Source organism: Cebidichthys violaceus, unplaced genomic scaffold, assembly GCF_023349555.1.
Source record: "Cebidichthys violaceus isolate CVI_PGR_0920_01 unplaced genomic scaffold, fCebVio1.0.p SCAF_15, whole genome shotgun sequence".
In the NCBI taxonomy this organism is placed as follows: domain Eukaryota; kingdom Metazoa; phylum Chordata; class Actinopteri; order Perciformes; family Stichaeidae; genus Cebidichthys; species Cebidichthys violaceus.
Genome location: NW_027176318.1, coordinates 5,048,773 through 5,066,431, shown reverse-complemented (window position 1 = coordinate 5,066,431; position 17,659 = coordinate 5,048,773). Strand labels below are relative to the sequence as shown.

Here is a 17,659-nt window from a genome sequence, read left to right as displayed (position 1 = left end):
GGAGCTTGACTCCGGATTCGGATTTAGAAACTGAAGGGTTGAGGTGGGTGACGCCATGCCAACAGAAATGCATGAGAAATAGCCAGGAGAGAAAATCTGTCAGCGTAATGTCATTATCCATGGGGGGAGAATCAGATTATTCCATGTTAGGCCCGGAATACAATGCCATATAAAACATGACATTTGTTAAAATCGAATCAAAGAGACGTCCGTGTTCCTTTTTATCCAATAATGTGAAAAATGATGTCAATACGGCACGCTTTTTATCGCTCCCCTGCTTCCTTGGTGGTGTCGCAGACAAGGCAGGGAGAAAAAAAAAGAAAAGGAATCACCTGTTTAAACAAGAGCATTCACAGACGGTGAGTCGGGGGGGGGGGGGGGGGGGGGGGGGGGGTCGTAATTATTAAAATTATTTGCAGCTATCAAAAATCCGGGACCAGGAAAGCAGCTGGGAAGACGTTTAGCTTTAAAGGTTCCAAGGTGTAATATTTCTTGGTTCAGAGCTGGTCACGGACCTTTCCGATATCAAAGCAGGTTGCTGTGATGGGTCAGCACTCACATGTGGCTTTACCGCCCACACTCCTCATGACGCTTCGTGTTTGTAGCCCACCACATAGGGAACAGTTTTGAGAGAGCAGCCCTGCTGTACACAAACAGACATATGGAAGACATTTAAGTTGCTAATGGGCAGACAGACCGAGACCAAAGTGAGAGAATGGTATAGCGAAACATTACATCCTGACAAAAAAAGGGCAGTTGGATAATGATTCTCTCTTTAAGTCCTCGAACCCAATTCCGCCAATTTATTATAAGCAAGCCCAGTCCATTTGTGGTCTCCGGGGTGCGTGGCTCCGGGTGTAGTATCCATCTGAGAGCGAGCGGTGTGGTCTGCCATTTCCCCGGTCCCCTACACCAGGAAACCATGGTGGATGGGAGGTCGGGCTGGTTATCTCTAGATCACTTCAGGACTCCACAGCATGCACAAATGGCAGAACGAAATGTTCGAGTCTTATCTCTTTGTGGTGAAGCTATCTTTGTGGATGAATGTGTGGGGTAATAGTGCTGAAATGTATTATGATGTGGATGTAAGAGAAGTGTAATCGCTTTGTTCTCCTCTCCTCCCGCTGCTTTCTATCTTATCTGCCAACACGAACACACAGGTTTGGTATTAAAGCATATTCAGTGTGCAGGCTTGCGTACATCTGTGCACACGCACGCTTCTGACTGCAGATGTGTTTTGAACAATACAACAGTATTGCATTTCCAATGAAAAAAACATTTCCTACTCCCTACAAGCTAAATAATTTTATGAGTGTGATATGTCGTTCAAATGTGTTGGCATGAAGTCCTTTTGCTTATGGCGGTTGTAATCATGAGATCAGTAAAGCATGCTCCCTACTCGCACAACATCGAACAGCAATATCCATAACCATATATCACCCATGCAGCGTCGACAGCTAGCGCTGCCGAGCAAACTGGGAAGAAGCTCGACAAAAAGATTGATCAAGATCGCCATATATCGACAAATCCAGCTGCTGTTGTAAAACACAGTCAGGTTGTTTTTGGTGACTAAGAGTAGCAAGAGGACAATGACATAGTCCACATGTTGAAGACGCATCTTTTTTACAGTATGCTATGGTCCTCTTCTGCACAATCTGAGTGGTCAAACCGTTAAAATGCTCATTCACTTGCAAGTACGTGGAATTATGGACAAAATGTCTTTGTTCAAATATATACATGCAGCCACACACTCCATGTATTGTGTGACTGATGAGAGTCAGGGACTCACACGCTGTCATGGCACAGAGCTTTGTTGTCTTAACTCTCTAGCCCCGGGAAGTCAAGTGACTGCTGCTAAAAGCGGCTCAGTCGTCACATGATCACATAGGAAGGAGTGAGCCGCGCTGCCAGAAACATAGAGCAGCACATTCACAGGAACCCGAGATTCCGTAAAACACAACAAATGCTTGCGGAACCATGTAGCCTGGTAGCAGCAGATAGAGCGATAGTAAAATCAAAGGAATTCACATAAACAAGGGCTTTACAGGCTGCCGTTGCTGCGTTTGATCCAAGGTACCAGCATGGCGCTCACACTCTTCTGTGTGGTCACGCTCATTGGCGCTCCATCCCAACAGCACAAATTGATTTCATTGCCGCAGACAGGGAGCGAGTCTTTGGAAAATACATCGCACTTTATGATGAACATCTGGAAATCCCCTCTCACAGAGCGGCGGGGAGGGAGAGAAAACACGCCAGCTCTAATTGTGTGTGTTGGCTGGGGGGGGGGGGGGCATGATAGACAGGGCTTCTCGCGTCCTGTTCATTATTCCAATAAGGAGGTGCCGGGGGTTCGAGGACTGACCTCGGCGTTGTCATTACAGGTGCTCACAGCGGACACACCTGAGCTCAGTCTCCAACACCCCGGAGACAAGCCAGGGGTCAAAGTCACACAGAGGGAGCCGACCCCAGAAGTGAAACATTTCTAAGAGGTGATGTATTTTTAAGAGAAGAGGACACCGAGGCTATTGAGCAACACATAATTATATTAAATATGAATGTGACTTTAAGCTGGGCAAACAATTCATCTTGATTGTTATGTGAACCCAAACTACACGTTTTAATGGGCCTTTCTGCGCAGCCAGAACCTGTGATTTTTAAGCTCACACTGTACGGATCAGTTGACAGACATGGAGCTCGCAAAAAAAAGAAGAAAAAAGAAAGCACTGAACCCCCAGTCGGTTTAGTCCAGTGACAATTCCAAAACACGACCACATCCTAACCAATGTGGACACAAAGAGAGAAAGGCAGCGCTACTTTGTTCAATTCTACTCTGAATGGAAAGTTAGAAGAAAACAAGAAAAACATGGAGCAGCAGATGTCTGGAAGATGCAGAGGAGTTCAGTTTAATAGCACAGCAGTCTCAAGACTACAGTTTAAGCCACAACATTCCTCCGATAATATTGAAACAAGCTCACTACAGAAATTGGACCGTGGAACCGGTCAAACTGCAAAACAGCCGACGTTGGCCGTGGTTGAGCTTGTTTCTTAAATGGGACTCTTGTGATTGGGTGCACCAGATCGGAACTCAGCTGTGTCTACATATGTGAGTCCAAGTGTCAATTCAATGTATGTATGTATTTGTATGTAAAGGAGCGGCTGTTAAATGGTGGATAAACACATTTAATTTCCTATAATTCACAATAAACGTCCGTCATTTTGTTATTTAAAGGCTTTGCTGCAGTATTAGCAGAATTGTCTTACTGCTTATTCGGCGATAACACATATATTTTTGTTATTTAAAAGCTTTTACTTCGACGGGGCAAAATAAGGGAATGATCCTCAGCAGTAACTTAATAAAACTTAGACAGCGAGTCTCAGCTGGGCTCTAGCCCCGGTTTTCCTCCTCTCTTCCATTTGCTCTCCTCGGGAGAAGAACTCCCCTGTGGACGGGAAGATGATGGAGACCTATACATTTGACAAATTGTCCGGATTGTGCCCACATGCTGTTCACACCTCTCTGAGATCGGAAGTCAAGGCGAGCTAGGCTACCTTGGCATGTGGTCTAACTGATAGGATCCATATGTGCGCAAGATCCGATATACGTACATTTGAGACCTACAGTACAGACTTGACAGTTAATGCGTCATGGCGTGATCGGATGACCAAATTTGCATTGATTCGGGCAATGAATCAGGTATCATGACCCCCACTCAGGGTGCACATCAAACCATGTGATCTGGGAAATATTCTGCCCTTTTCTAAAAGTAGTGGGGGGGGCGACCAATTTGGGGCTAGAATCTGGCTTAATCTGTACCAGTTTTACTTGAGTTTCAAAGTTCATTCTTGTAACCCAAAATTAGCTCTTGACAAAACAGCAAAAAAGGCTCATGTCTGGGTAAATTTAGTGGCTGTTATACAGCTTTCGATGATTACAATATTAAAATTTGAACATTTCTTTCCATGGCAACTGCGGAGACACCATCTGCTGATGAAGATCATGCAATGTGATCGAAAGCTCCAGAACAGTTACTGAATGGGTGTGAGATACTTTTGTACACATCTGTTTTCAGAAGTGCTCCGAAAAAAAAAAATGGAAATTTTAACATCTACATTTCCATGACATGAAACCTCCATCTGCTTCAAACTCCAATATTTGAAGATCATGTGATTTGATCCACAACTGCTACTAAATAATGGACCTTGAGTTGAGATTGCTTCTTCAATATGACTGTAATCACAATATTTGGAAAAGCAAATCTGAGCTGGTACCGTTTGTTTTTATAAGTAATGCGGAGTATACATTTTAGATCTGAGCCATGCCTTGAGATGCTAGCTCCTGCTCTGGCTTGTGGATCTGTGTGGAAGTCATCACGATGCAACCTTGAGTACTCAGGGGCCGCGTGCATCAAAGTGCAGTTTTGCAGACTTTGATGTGGTAGGCATTTAACTGCCTTCTGAAGCATCTCGCCTTTTCATGGTTACATTCACTGAATGTTTTGAGTGGGGGGTCACAGAGGTTTCACTTTCATCACTGCAGACAACATTCAGCGATGACTCAGAGCGCAAATTGTAAAAACCAAAGATATCAAATTCTGTACAAAAAGCAGCTTTAGTAGGTTTTACAGTGTACGTCAACACGCTTTCTACAAATGCTAATGGCTGCACTTCTAAAACCCACAGTTGAATGAAACAGGTTAATTTTCTGAAAGTTATACAGAGTTTTCAGCTCATAATCAGTCTAAAAACATGCCTTTGAAATGGAAACTGCAAGGGAACGATACAAGTTTATTTTTTACCTCTTACCACTGCCTCTGTCTGTACATCTCTAAAGGCTTTTTCTTTCTCTTTTCCTCTTTTCACCAACACACAAACGGCTGAACGTGTAACCTAACATTTGTGCCACAGTTTCCCCTGGTTTTTCTTCTCAAAACCTTTGCCCCATTCTTCACGAATAGAGCCATCTCCATCCGGTTTTTGGATGACGCTATGGAGGGACTTCCCTGGAGTTCCTCTAATCGTTGTTAACACGTAGATAGCATGGGCCTGCCTGTATCTTTCCTAACAAGCTCTGCCATTGTGAATCCTTGTTCGCGGGACTAAAATAACATGAAAGGGGACGAATAAAATAGACTTCAATACTCGAGGGCTGGCTCTATATCTTATTACCAGTGGAGTAGTGGGGGTACGCTCAACAATGTCAACAATCACAAGCAATTAGGAGCTCAGAGACAGACTGAGACTGCTTAGTGCTGAACAAACAGTTAACCTCTCTCTTTGTGAGCGAGAATGGAAAGAGGGAGAGATTAGGACTACAGTGGCGAGAAAAGCCTGCTTTTAGTGATTCTCAACCATCGGGAGGACGAACGGCGAAGGAAACCCAGAGCAAATGCAGTCTGCCCTCCTCTGTATTAACACATGGTGTCAGGGAATGGGAAAAACAGCAGAAGACCCCAGACACACCCGGCCTCCTCTCCAAACCAATTTCATTGACAAACTGACATTGATAATTGGATGCCAAATATTTTAACTTTCAAGGTCTGACACTCTGACCCATAATTTAGAAAATAGCTCTGCTTGGTGAAACAATTAGACTTCTTTCCCCTACAACTAGGCCAGTCAGACGACAAAAAATACAAAAATATTTGACCTCTAAATTGTTTCTGCTCCATCTTATAAGTTTGGCTCTATAATTGTTTGGTCAAAGTTAAAATATAGAGGACGGTTGACCTTAAATAGGTTATCATCCGATTTGTATTTAGAATGTGTATATGTTTTCATTAACACATGCATAGTACAAAGTAGCAATTTATCAAATAATTAACTCTTGGAAATGGTTGGTTTACCGGTTCGATAATATAAAGTGATGTGGAAATGGCAGTAAAAATGGTCAGGGACTTTCAATTATGCGCAAATTTGCTCTTCTCATGATTAAAAGACAAGTGATCATTTATTTTTTAACTCTCGAAGTTGTATTCTTTTTATTTGATCAGTAGATCTTATCTGTTGGCTGCAAAGCTAAAGTCTGTGAATTGGGTCGTGAAGTTTTTTGTTTTTTTTAAATGGGTACCCAGAAAGAGAGTTCGGGAAACACTAAATGATATCCCTCCCAACAAAGTGAGAAGTTAAGTGAGCGGCACCACATGTTGAGATCATCAGGGATATAAAAGGGTGTGTGGAAAGATGAAAGTGTTTCTTTACTTAAACTCTTGGCGCAGTTGCACAGCAGGAAGGAATATGAGATCAGGTCCGAATGAATTAACAAAGGAATTAACTTGATTACATTTTTCCAATTATGAGGAGTAAATCCATTGTTGCTAGAGATCAATCACGGAGAAGGAGTTTAAAAAAAAAGGCTTAAAAAAAAAAAACTCTCAAATTTTAATTTAAAAACTCTTAATTTAAAAATCCCTTTAATCAAGTATAATGGAAATGAAAATGAACAGTGTGGCTCACTGTCTACAATTTCTCACCCCTTTCTTTGATTCAAAGACCTGAATAGTCACTTGTCATCGAATGTTCCCCTTCTTCATCGGCTCTCCCCCTTTATGCCATACAGTAAGTGTGTCATACTTCCAAGACAGAAAAGGCACAGACAGACGGGAGTAATTAGCAATTAGTTCCAGGTCAAAGGTCGGGCCCCGGGAATTAGAAATTAGTCCAAGAAATTTGACCGAAAGTTTTCGGGACATGAGTCAGATAGTCTGGCAGCCGTACAACACTGACGCTCCAGAAATGACGGCGTCAGACGATTCACTTCAAGGAACCACTGAAAGTTAATGTTGTGCTGTGCTTCATACTGTGTGAAATCAATTATTATTCATTTCACAAGGAAGATTGTTATTATAGTTGATCCCGGGATGCAGGAATTTATGACTCTACTTAATTGCAGTCTGCAGATTTATATAACAAAATGTCTTCCCCTGGGAACCATCGCAGGAAACAATTCACATTCATGCTCAGTGGGGTTTTCTCACTCTCTATCATGGGCATGAACTGGAAAGAATAACATCTACTGTAATACATTTTCATCTACTGTATATTTGATCAAATTAACTGATTAATAGCTATACTCATCATGTGAATCCCAATAACAAATGGCATTTTATGTTTTTTTAGCAACATTGAAATTGAAAAAAAAGGCCAGTTGCATTATTATGCTGTGACCGAGTAGTGCCCAACTCTGATCAAAGTAAAGTTGTGTCACAAGTAGTTTAATTCCTCCATCTTATTTTCAGTGACTATCTATTTGAGTGTAAGGAAGCCATTAAGCTGCCGGTGGATTTGGAGATAATCCAGAGTCCAGCGGTGCATCGGGGGGAATCGTTCTAAGAGCTCCGGGTGTAGTGGTATTTTGGAGCATGTGTATCTGGGCGTGTGCAGCTCAGCGCCACTCTGCTGGAGCGCAGCTCCTATCCAAACACTCACCCAGGACTGGTTGAAGCTGTAGGCGCGCCTGTGGTCCTCCACGTCGTCGTCCTGCCTGGCCTGCTGGAACTCGTGCCTCAGCAATTGTATCCGGTCGTGGTTACTGGGAGCCAAGTGACTGCTGGAACAGAGACAGAGGGACGGAGGAGGTGAGATGGTGGGACTAGTTGTTTTGAATCCAGATCGCACATTTAAGCCCTGATCAGACAGAGCGCGTTTTAACAGCCTGTGACGACTTTTTGTAATGGATTTCAATAAGAAGGAAGTGTTTCGCAAAAAAAAAAGAAGCTCCATGCGCCCCTTTTTAAACGAACGCCTGTCTCTGTCTGATCAGGCCCTTAGTGGTTATCTGGAAGTAATTTCATCAAGCCCCCACTCAGAAATAATACCTGGAACATTACTCTGTTTCTACTGATGCCTTTTCATATCTGAATAATTCACTTGACCACCCTAACACCCCACTAAATTGTGTCGAAGATCCTTTTGATCTGACAGTTATGATTCCCTTTTGCATACCTGACTGACATCTCAATGTGCTTTTTCTTGCGCTCCTGAACATCCCTATAACTGAAAGTGTCCCTCGTGCACCATTGTGAGTGATGCATGTCCCTTTTAGACTGCAGGAGAATCTTGGCCTTTTTATGGTACGCAGTCATTAAACACTGTGGAAAACTCTCATTTACATCCCCTTCATTAAAGGGCTTTGAGGGCCCTGTCAATAGGAATCAATAGCCTTCCCTCAGCTTAATCAGGCTCTCCTTTTATCACCAGCTACAGAGGCAGCACATGACAAAATGCATAATTATGGCGAGACAACCGTCTTGATAATGGGCCTGTATTTATGCATACCACAGGGATGAAAGTGACCAAAGGTTAGGAATTTGTGCTGGGAGGGGATGGGAGCTCGGGGATGTAGGGAGTGGGATGGATAGGGTGAGGGATGGGAAAAGGAAGATAAAGGCATGAAGGCGCTGGGAGAAAAAAGGGAAAGGTTAATCAAGAGCATGTGAGGAAAGGGAAAGAGACAAAGTCAGCCAGGACCTGTTACCCTGTCACTCTGCATGTCCTCCTGTGGAAGCACTTACAGGTGGCACGCCAGCGGTGGAAGTGATTGCTTATTTGGGCCCAGAGGATTCTGGGCGCAATTATGGTGATAATTGCAGATTAGAATGAGCACATCCTTCTGATGGTAATGGGCACTAGGACATGCTGCCAATCAAGCATCATTAAAAGCACAATAAATAGCATCTCATGAAGGCTGAACGGATATCTGTGCATTGCCCCTGAGTAGCACTTGGCGAAGGCGCGGTCATAGTGTTATCCGTACTGCCTGATCAAAATCAATTGTATTAGTTATAGTCCATTTGATTCCTATAGCTTTATGTGTTTGGGAGCGCAGGGAGCGTGCATTAGGCCTTTTATGTGGATGTGGGCAATTAAGTGGCTCATTGGGGTGTGAGGTGGCCAACGCTTCTAGGGTGTGGGGTGATGGTGAAGTCCTTCTATTACTGTTCATTACAAAATCAATGTTCCCTTTATATTGGCATGACGTTGCTTAAATAGCATATGCGATGTTAAAGAAATTAAATGACTTAATTGTAGCTTGTAAACAACAGAGCAGCATAGACTTTAAGTACAAACCTATAGCAACACTTAAAGACTGATAAAGGATGGGAGTCACCAAATGTGCTCTCTTTTATCATAGATTTTATTACATTTAACTACAAGGGTAGCACGCATGTGATGTAAATCCATTCGTTTCTGTATGACTAACACTGCTATATACTCCATATGAACATTGAATCCATCTGTTGAATTTGAAATCACCAATTAACCCAAAGATTTCAAGATTCCCCACATGACATGTTTATGTCCAAAGACATTGATAAAGCCACACGGCAATTAAGAAGAAAAGAAAAGAAACACATCTGCAATTCTGAATGTATTTCTTCACATTTCCTTAATATATGCCAACTAATAGATATGTTGAAATACATGGCATCTCCCCGGCTCGTATGAGAGCTTTTGACGAGACTGCAATGGGTGGGAAAAGACCAAACATAGATCTGGGCAGTCCAATGCATGCAATTAGTTTAATCCCCGAGGCTGGTCAAAGAGAAGACCAAGCTGACGCCAAACAAACAGACTCATAAATTTTTCCCTTTGACCCTCCAGGGACGGCCAATGCTAGCATCAGCATCTCAAACATGGGCCACTGGACTACAGGAACCAGTGGGGGCAGTGGCAGCCAGCTGGGGGATCCAGAAAATGAGCCACAACCCAGGCTATAAAACAAGACTGCTTGTGTCCATATACGCTTCCTACACAAAAGGACCTATTGCCCTTCTCTCACGCACTGAAGCATCAATCTAGGAAAGAGAGTCGGTCTGTATATTACCAAATTTCTGTGTGTGACAGATGAAGTGCTGGGGAGTGGAAAGGGAGAAGATCAGCGAAGACAAGATCTCCGGCAAATTAAAGAACTCGCGGCAAGGCACTTCAATATATTTTGTGCTACAAATGGAAATTGCATCGCGTAGGGACTGGGAGCGGGGTTGGGATTTAACGAGGGGTGAATTTGTCATGGCAGTTCAAAGGAGGTCTGTGCAATATCTAGATTATCTGCAGGGGCTTCTCTTCGTGGTCCTCCACCCACCACGGGGGTACCAAGTTGATGGGATTCTTGGAAACCACTCTGTGGAATTCTCCAGTGTAAATATATTCATAAAAAAAAAAAAAAGAGCTGGAGAACTTTGCGCTGGGAAAGAGCAGGAATCAAGCACGACGAGGCGCCACTATCACTGTAACAGCCGGTAGCAGGCCTGTCTCCATACATAAAGAAGATGGATTCAGCTGCCTTCTCGGAGAGCTCCCCAATGCTTGGGCACCTCGATGTGTAATTAGTCAGCATGATCGTTGGCGATGCATCAGGTGTCACCGCTTATAAATTCCCCTGTGAACACATCAACGTCTGTAATGGGCCTGAAGAACAAGAGCTGCATGGAAAGATTGGGGGGGGGGGGGGGGGGGGCGGGCAGTGGTGATTGGTGGCAATGTACGTCAGCGCACCACCTCAGCAATTAGGATGAATGTGTCACTCCAACCAATAATAGACGGGTGTGAGGGAATATGAATGAGCGCTGCTCATCAGTGTGCTATAAGCCACATGTTTGTGCACGAGGAAAAAAGGTCACAGGTTGTGTAAGTGTACTCGGGGTTACAGGCAGGCTGTCTGCATCATGATCGTATGAGCTTCCAGGGCTTAATCCCAGATCTGGAAAATGTGATGCCGCCTGTAAAGTAATTCAAAAAACATGCAGATAAAGTATCCGTGTGCCACAGCCTTTCCAGAGCCCTGTCCATTCCCCCCTGTATGACAATCACTCAAAATTCATCCGTATGTTCACAGGGCAGTGTGTCAGCCCTCTCTGGTCCCCAACACCTTCTCATTCCAACTCGTCACATACTCGAGCGAGGGGTGACCGTGTGATGGGGTAGCCCATTGCACAGTCGCCCCTTGTAAAATTCCTGGTTAACATATTGAATTTAAACAGAAACACTTACTCAGGTCCAGGCAACAGAACTACTAAGTTGGAAACAGATGGTTCTTAAAGGGTGTCTTGTGTTTTGGTATCAGCCGTTGAGGGGCGTAACAAAGTGTCACTATTTTATGGCATTGGAATGAGCTGCGCTCCCAAATGCATGCAAACATGCCCCTGCAACACAGACTGCAACTCATGGATGTAGAGAGAGAGAGAGAGACACAAAGAAGCCGACACTCTCCCTCTCCCCGTCTCTCTTCTCCTCACTTTACAGACACCTTGTATTGTGTAACGCCACACCGCTGCTGTGTTTATAGCTTGGCTGAGAGCGTATTCTGAGGGCTTATAGGGAGAGGTGAACTTGTGAAGCATGCAGGCATGCAGAGTCAGGTCAAACAACAAGGATTCAGGTACATCTGCACAATAACAGACCCTCTACTGATCTGCTGCTCCTCCTGCTGCTCCAACTCATCCTCTCCCTTTATTAAGAAAGGGTGACAACAACTTGCCGAAGTCGGAAAATGACAGGGAACAACACAAAAAAACAAATAAGCTCCAAGCTTTTTGAACCTGTGATGAATATAGCGTTTTGAGTAAATCACACTTCTCAATTTATACATGAATGCATTTGTTAGAGCTTTTGTTTAAGAACCAATGGTGTCCATGTGCATACATATGTGTGACCCCCATCCCACCTGTGTTTTTCAACCTGACCTGTTGACAGGGGTCAGGAGCCCTCTAAAGCTGCAGTTTGGGGTATGTGGATGCCTGTCTGTGTAATAGTCATCCTTTGATCCAGGAGGATTTTGGCAGATGTCTCACACACCACGAGGCTTAGGCCAAGGATGCAAACTATGGCCCTAGTCCCCCTATTTGCTTCTGTTGGTGGATCAAAGCCGCGCTGAGTCTCAGCATGCCCCTATAAACACTGCCGCTGGCCAATAAAGGAGTAATCCAATCACTGAGAGTGTAACATGGGTCATATGAGCATCCCCGAGGTCAGGGGCCAGTCCCAGCCAATCAGAATGAGAGAGGCAGAGTGTTATAATCCTTGGGGTAAAATTTCAACAGAAGTTTGACAGGGGTTTCTGAGAGCTGTCGCTGACTTGCTCATTTCCAAGTAAAGTGAGAAAGGCTGAACTGTCGGGGCGTCGGTATGACTTTAAAATCAGACGGTCTGTTATTTCTTATCTGATCACTGCTGATTGAAATTCTATCAGATTATCTGGTTTCTTGCTCCGGCCCCAGTATCTCCATGCAGCAGATGATGGGGCAGGCGTCTTAAGTTTGGGCCCTTTGGCAATCTTCCATCAAGGCTTGGCTCATCTTTATTCCATCGCCCTGTGGACTTTCATTTATTTCAAAGACAGAAAGATGAGGCATTTTTGGGGAGATGGACAGCCTTTGGGACCTACCGCAATGATAGAAAAAGATTAGATCTGCATTACCGCTGGTCATTTTCGAAGGGGAGAGGGACAAAGATAAAGCAGTTTTTTAGAGTCTTCAGAGGAAATCCGTATATATCGGCCAATCTGCCACGATTCTTGCAATCAAACGGAAGCATTTGAAGCATATAGCCCTCTTCTCTCATTTCTCTCCCTCTCCAATTTACTCTCCTTTCCATCTTCTTAAAAATATCTTCTAGTTTGTTTTCTATGCCTCATCTCTCTCCATTCTTTCTTTCTTTCTTTCTTCCCATATGTTTTATCTCTGAATGCCTCAATACTCCTCTGTGGTTACAGGGATAGGTCATGAATTCCCTTCTGTCCCCCTCATCCTCTCCCACTAGCCTGGTAAGTGACAGCTGCAGGCTGGACAAAGGCCTGATAATACCCTGGATTTGTCAGGCTCTGACTTCACCCATGTCCTCCTGTGACTGATGCACTGACAGTTGCGCCTTGCCAGCTAAAAATCCCATTTCGAGATGGGGGCTGTTGCTGTTGTTGAGCTGTGTGTCATTTTGAGTGTGTGTATCCATGGTTCCGTTCAGTCCATATGGGGTCCTTGGGGGTCCTAAGAGGACATCATCTGGGATGCCTGCCTAGGCCAAGGTGGTGGCGTGACTGGGGAGTGTGGAGTTCTGATTAGCAAGGGAAAGAACCAGTGCCTATAGAGTTCTAACAGGCTGTCCAGCATGGCTGGCTCCTGGTGTACCGTTCATCTCTTGCTTCCCTAGTGTGAGAAATGAAAAAAACAGCTCTGCCCCGCATGGAACCACAGTTTACAGAAAATGAGTTTCAGCTATCTCTTTGTCCCTTTAGAGAGCTACCCCCCTCAGTATTTCATAAGCCCCATTTGCCCCGGCACACATGCAGCCGGCCATCCCCCTTCACCCCAATTTGCTTTATTACCCCAAAGGCATGTGCTACAACCACTCTTCTCTACGAGTCATTACATTAAAAACACTTCTCTCTTTCTCTCTATTTTATTCTTCTGTTTGAACAATTGCCAAAATACAGGTGCAAGTTGGGAATTGGCCCTGCAGCTGTCTACATTTGAGGGAGACACAGTCGATGCCTTCTGCTCAGCCTTTTCAACGCCACGTTTTATGGCTTCAGTTCCAATGAGAACGCACTGGAACTGATCAAAGGCGCTTTTGTTTCTGCATGTTGCGCTGTGTGGATGTATTACTCGTGGTTAGAAGGAAACAGGTGTGACCTTTTCAACAAAAGAGGAACTAAAAGTGCCTTTGGTTGTTTTAAAACTTCCAATACTGTATATGGTGTACTTTTATGGTGGTGTGCGAAAAGAGGAAGAGGCCAGCGAAATGGCTTGAGGCGATGTTCTGGCAGAGCCAGTTGGATGGCCAGAACTAGAGAATAAAAGTTTTTAAAAAAAGATGGATGCTCAGGTGCAGTCTGGAAATGGATCAATTATTCAACCGATCCTGTGCAGCTGCTCTAACTTGGAGCGGAGGACAGAGGGGAGGACAGACAGGCGGTCATAGTGGCTGTCCATTTGAAGTCAAGGCAGCTTACAGGGGTCCAGTTCAAGAAGTTTGTTTTCACAGTTAAAAAAAGGCATGCTATGTTTGACTGTAAAAATGTGGTGAAGTGAGGTGCTTCCGTGTTTGTTTTAGTGTAAAATGGTGTTTGTCAATGTATACCATACAGTACAGTCAATGTAGCCAGTGTGACCAAATTGATATCCAAAGGCAGCAACTTTTATTCATCAACTGACTTAAAATTCATATCATGCTTCTTTGAGAGCACCCAACATGATGACACGGTGTGCACTATGGTATGGCCACGGCTGAAAATGTATATGGATGATGGACTTCCAGAGAACTTTCTTCACCTCAATTGCTGGCAACTTTTCTATAAGTTATTTTCTGGTAAGGGGGGAGCATGGCAGCTTCTGACTGACAGCTGCGTCCTCCATGAAGGAAGAGATGAACTTTGAAGTTAAGGCCCTTAATCCCAGTCAATTGATTCAGAGGCACTAACTCAGAGAGAGAGAGAGAGAGAGAGAGAGAGAGAGAGAGAGAGAGAGAGACTTGGGAGCATGGTTGGGACTGCTTAATGAATTCACACTGGCACAAACACATACCCACACATCAGGCGTGCGTACACATCACAGTAAGTTCAGAGCAGTGCCACCTCCTAATGAGACAAAGCTGCGCTGCATGCTAATGATTAAAGCTAAATGAATGTCCCGAAACTTGCAAGCACACATAAAATTCCTTTGCTGGATCATGCTCAAGAACTCCAATTCCCCAAATCTTTTCTTTTCAAAGACGCTTATGAACAATATGAAAGCACACGTGTGACAGCCCAAGTCTCATAACAGGGTGAATAATAGCCATTCAGTAACACATTTTTTCATGTATGTTACAGCTGTTTGTGTTGAACAGAGTCAACATTCCTCTTCAGGGGAAGAGGAGGGAAGTGTGAGTCTTAAATAAGGTGTGAAAGCCATAGGCTACAGTATCCATCTAAACAGGTTAGATCAGCTTTTATGAGCCCATCAGGCCTTAAAGACAGCTTTTATGAGCTATCAGCTAGCTTGACACCAAGAGGCCAGAGGAGAAGTGAGCTGGGGTATACTTTATGCTCTTTGGCTCCAAGTATACTCTTTTATGGACCCTGACACCAAAATATTTGGTCCTAGAATAGGCTGGCGCCGTGGAATATGAAATTGGTAGCTGTGTTTTGCATTAGGTGACCTCAAATAAATGTCCAGAGCTGCAGCGACGAGTCACCTTTGCAGGTTTCTCTTTTAAGTAGCACTCCAAATCCCAGAGAGGGCTGGAGAATTTCGGGGGAAGCAGCGGCTAGACCCATCGTCAGCACTTAGACGAGAGGGAGCCATGTGGATCTTGAGACGAGTTTGTCCAGCCAAGTGTGGACGCCTCGAGCGCTTTGCATAAAACAGATGCCATGTCTGAAGTTTGAAAGTTAGTAAATTGTTGTGAAATTAAAGAGGAAGGAAAATAGAAGGGGATAACCTGCAAAACAAATTCAGTTTTGGAACTATGGAGTATGTAAAAAGAAGCTACTTCTTCTCCAGTATTGGTTTACTGCTACAGTCATAGTCCCACATAAACAGTCCCACAAACATCTCCGACCTGCCTGGCCAGGTCCAACTGAGCTCATCACACAGCCGTGTGACCCTGCAGCCCCCCCCCCCCCCCCCCCCCCCCCCACACACACACACACACACACACACACACATGCCAGACCCCTCCTTCCCACTTGACTTACTTTTTAACTCTGCATTCTGAAACTGCCTCATCCTTCAGCTGCTCTCATGTGCTGGATTGCCCACAGGCAGCTTGTTAGAGAGGCACAAGTTTTTTAGAGCATGGCGCACCGCAGCGCCTCGGCACAGTAGCAAGAAAACAGAGAGGCTGGAGGGGAGCAGTTCAAAGACGGGTCTTGGGGTGAGCCCCTGCTAAAATCCAGAGAATGGGATGAAATATTGCTCGGAGGAAGAAAAAAAAAAAAGATTGTGATGTCAGCAACCATCAAACCTCATCCAGTGTGCCATTCAAAACATCTCGGATATCAAGTGGCATGAATGATTTACGGACTATTTTCCCGAGGATATCCACTTTTGCATTATCCTACCTGCAGGCAAACATCCCTGTATGCTGATTTTAAAACTTGCAGAACTAATTGAAAGGCAGCAGTTGACTCGTGGATGTCTGAGCTTCTCACCACCACTTTAACATATCCTTACAAAAACCTTGAAAAACAATCCCCATTTGCCACTGCATTACTATGCATAGTGTACTGTAACTCTGACCCAAATAACATCAAGTGTGCTGTTTACTGTGTGTTTGCAGAAAACTGAGAGTTCACCATCTGGTCTCAGGGAGTTGATTTTCATAGCGTTCTGTGATGAATGTAAACAAAAGATTGCCTTTGGGGAAAAACAATCTACGTTATGCTTGAACACGGTTAACAGTGTGTAGAAATAAACTAGATGGATTAAAACACTGGTATGGTCCTTTAATGCAAATATATCATCATGTGAATGAGCAGATGAATCCACTCCAGATGCAGATATTCACATGCAGCTGGTCCACTCTAACTCGTTTGCTATTCCAGCACGTTGCCAGAGTGACACACTCACTGGCTACCTATAATGAAAGGCTAATATTAGATTTCAAATGGGCCTAAGCAGCGGTGGTGCATTGGCCATATATTACATATGCATTCAGAAATGCATCATTTGACATCTGGTGCATAATTTTCAGTGGGATTGGACGGTTTCCTTCCCTACTGCGGCGTTTTCGGTTACATGTACGGCTGGCTTTTTTCTTTTTTAAATCCCCTTTTCACAACTGACAGGCCGAGCAGATATCCTGTTTTTCATGAGGCCACTGAGGTCCCCCAGGTTTATTCTGAAAGACCTACACCTGTAAAGTATCTCAATTACTCGAGCGTGGCATCACACTGTGCTGAATGCAGACAATCGCTCCCTTTCCAAATGTCAGTGCCTGGCGCTCAACGGGAGAGCCACGAGCCGGCGGTAAATTATTAACGCCCGCCCTCCGTGGGTCTCCTCGCCGTCCCATACACAGGCAGCCCCCCAAGTCTTCTCTTCCACGACCCCCTGTTTCGCCGCTACTTCCTCTATACATAATTAACGGGAGAGGCGCGGTGGGACGCCAGTCAGTCAGAGCGCGGCTGCAGCCGAGGCCACTTTAAACAATAACAATATTGATAGTGGGTGTAATAAAGCAGAATTAAAAAGATGGATTCCAATGATTCTTTTGCTCCTGGCACAGCTGGTCCCACCTTAAAGTGGTGAGAGGAGGGAAAGGTGGGGGGGTGGGGGACGACGACGACTGGTTGATGGTACTTCTAGGGAATGGTACAGAAAAAAAAATGAAGGGAAGGGAATAGGAGGAGGAGAGCTGTTACCCCTTTACCCTCCCCAATGTCCTCTTGCGTCCTGTACTGGCTGCTCTCCTGTGTCCTCCATTACTGGATTAAGTCCTCAGAGCCCTCGACTGAGAGCCACAAAGACGGAAGAGGGAGGAGGCCAGGGGTCGTGACCTTTGGTAATGGCCACGCAGACAGACGAGCAAAAGAAAGAAAAAGATGGGGCTGGCAGCATCGTTTCAATTTAGGCTATCAATGTTGTGTAATAATCAATGTGGGGGTCAGGAGGTGGGCAGATACTGACAGATGGGCAGACGAAAAGAGGAAGAATAAAAGGACAAAAATCAGAGAATCAGAGCT

At 44.6% G+C, this 17,659-nt stretch overlaps 1 protein-coding gene across 1 annotated transcript in view; it reads right to left on the bottom strand.

Annotated features, from left to right (window-relative positions):
- pard3aa (par-3 family cell polarity regulator alpha, a) overlaps nucleotides 1-17,659 on the bottom strand; it is a 312,866-nt gene that overhangs the window by 10,791 nt on the left and 284,416 nt on the right. Inside the window, 1 exon segment of the mRNA XM_068710318.1 lies at nucleotides 7,426-7,546. Within this exon segment, the coding sequence (XP_068566419.1) occupies nucleotides 7,426-7,546 (121 nt within the window).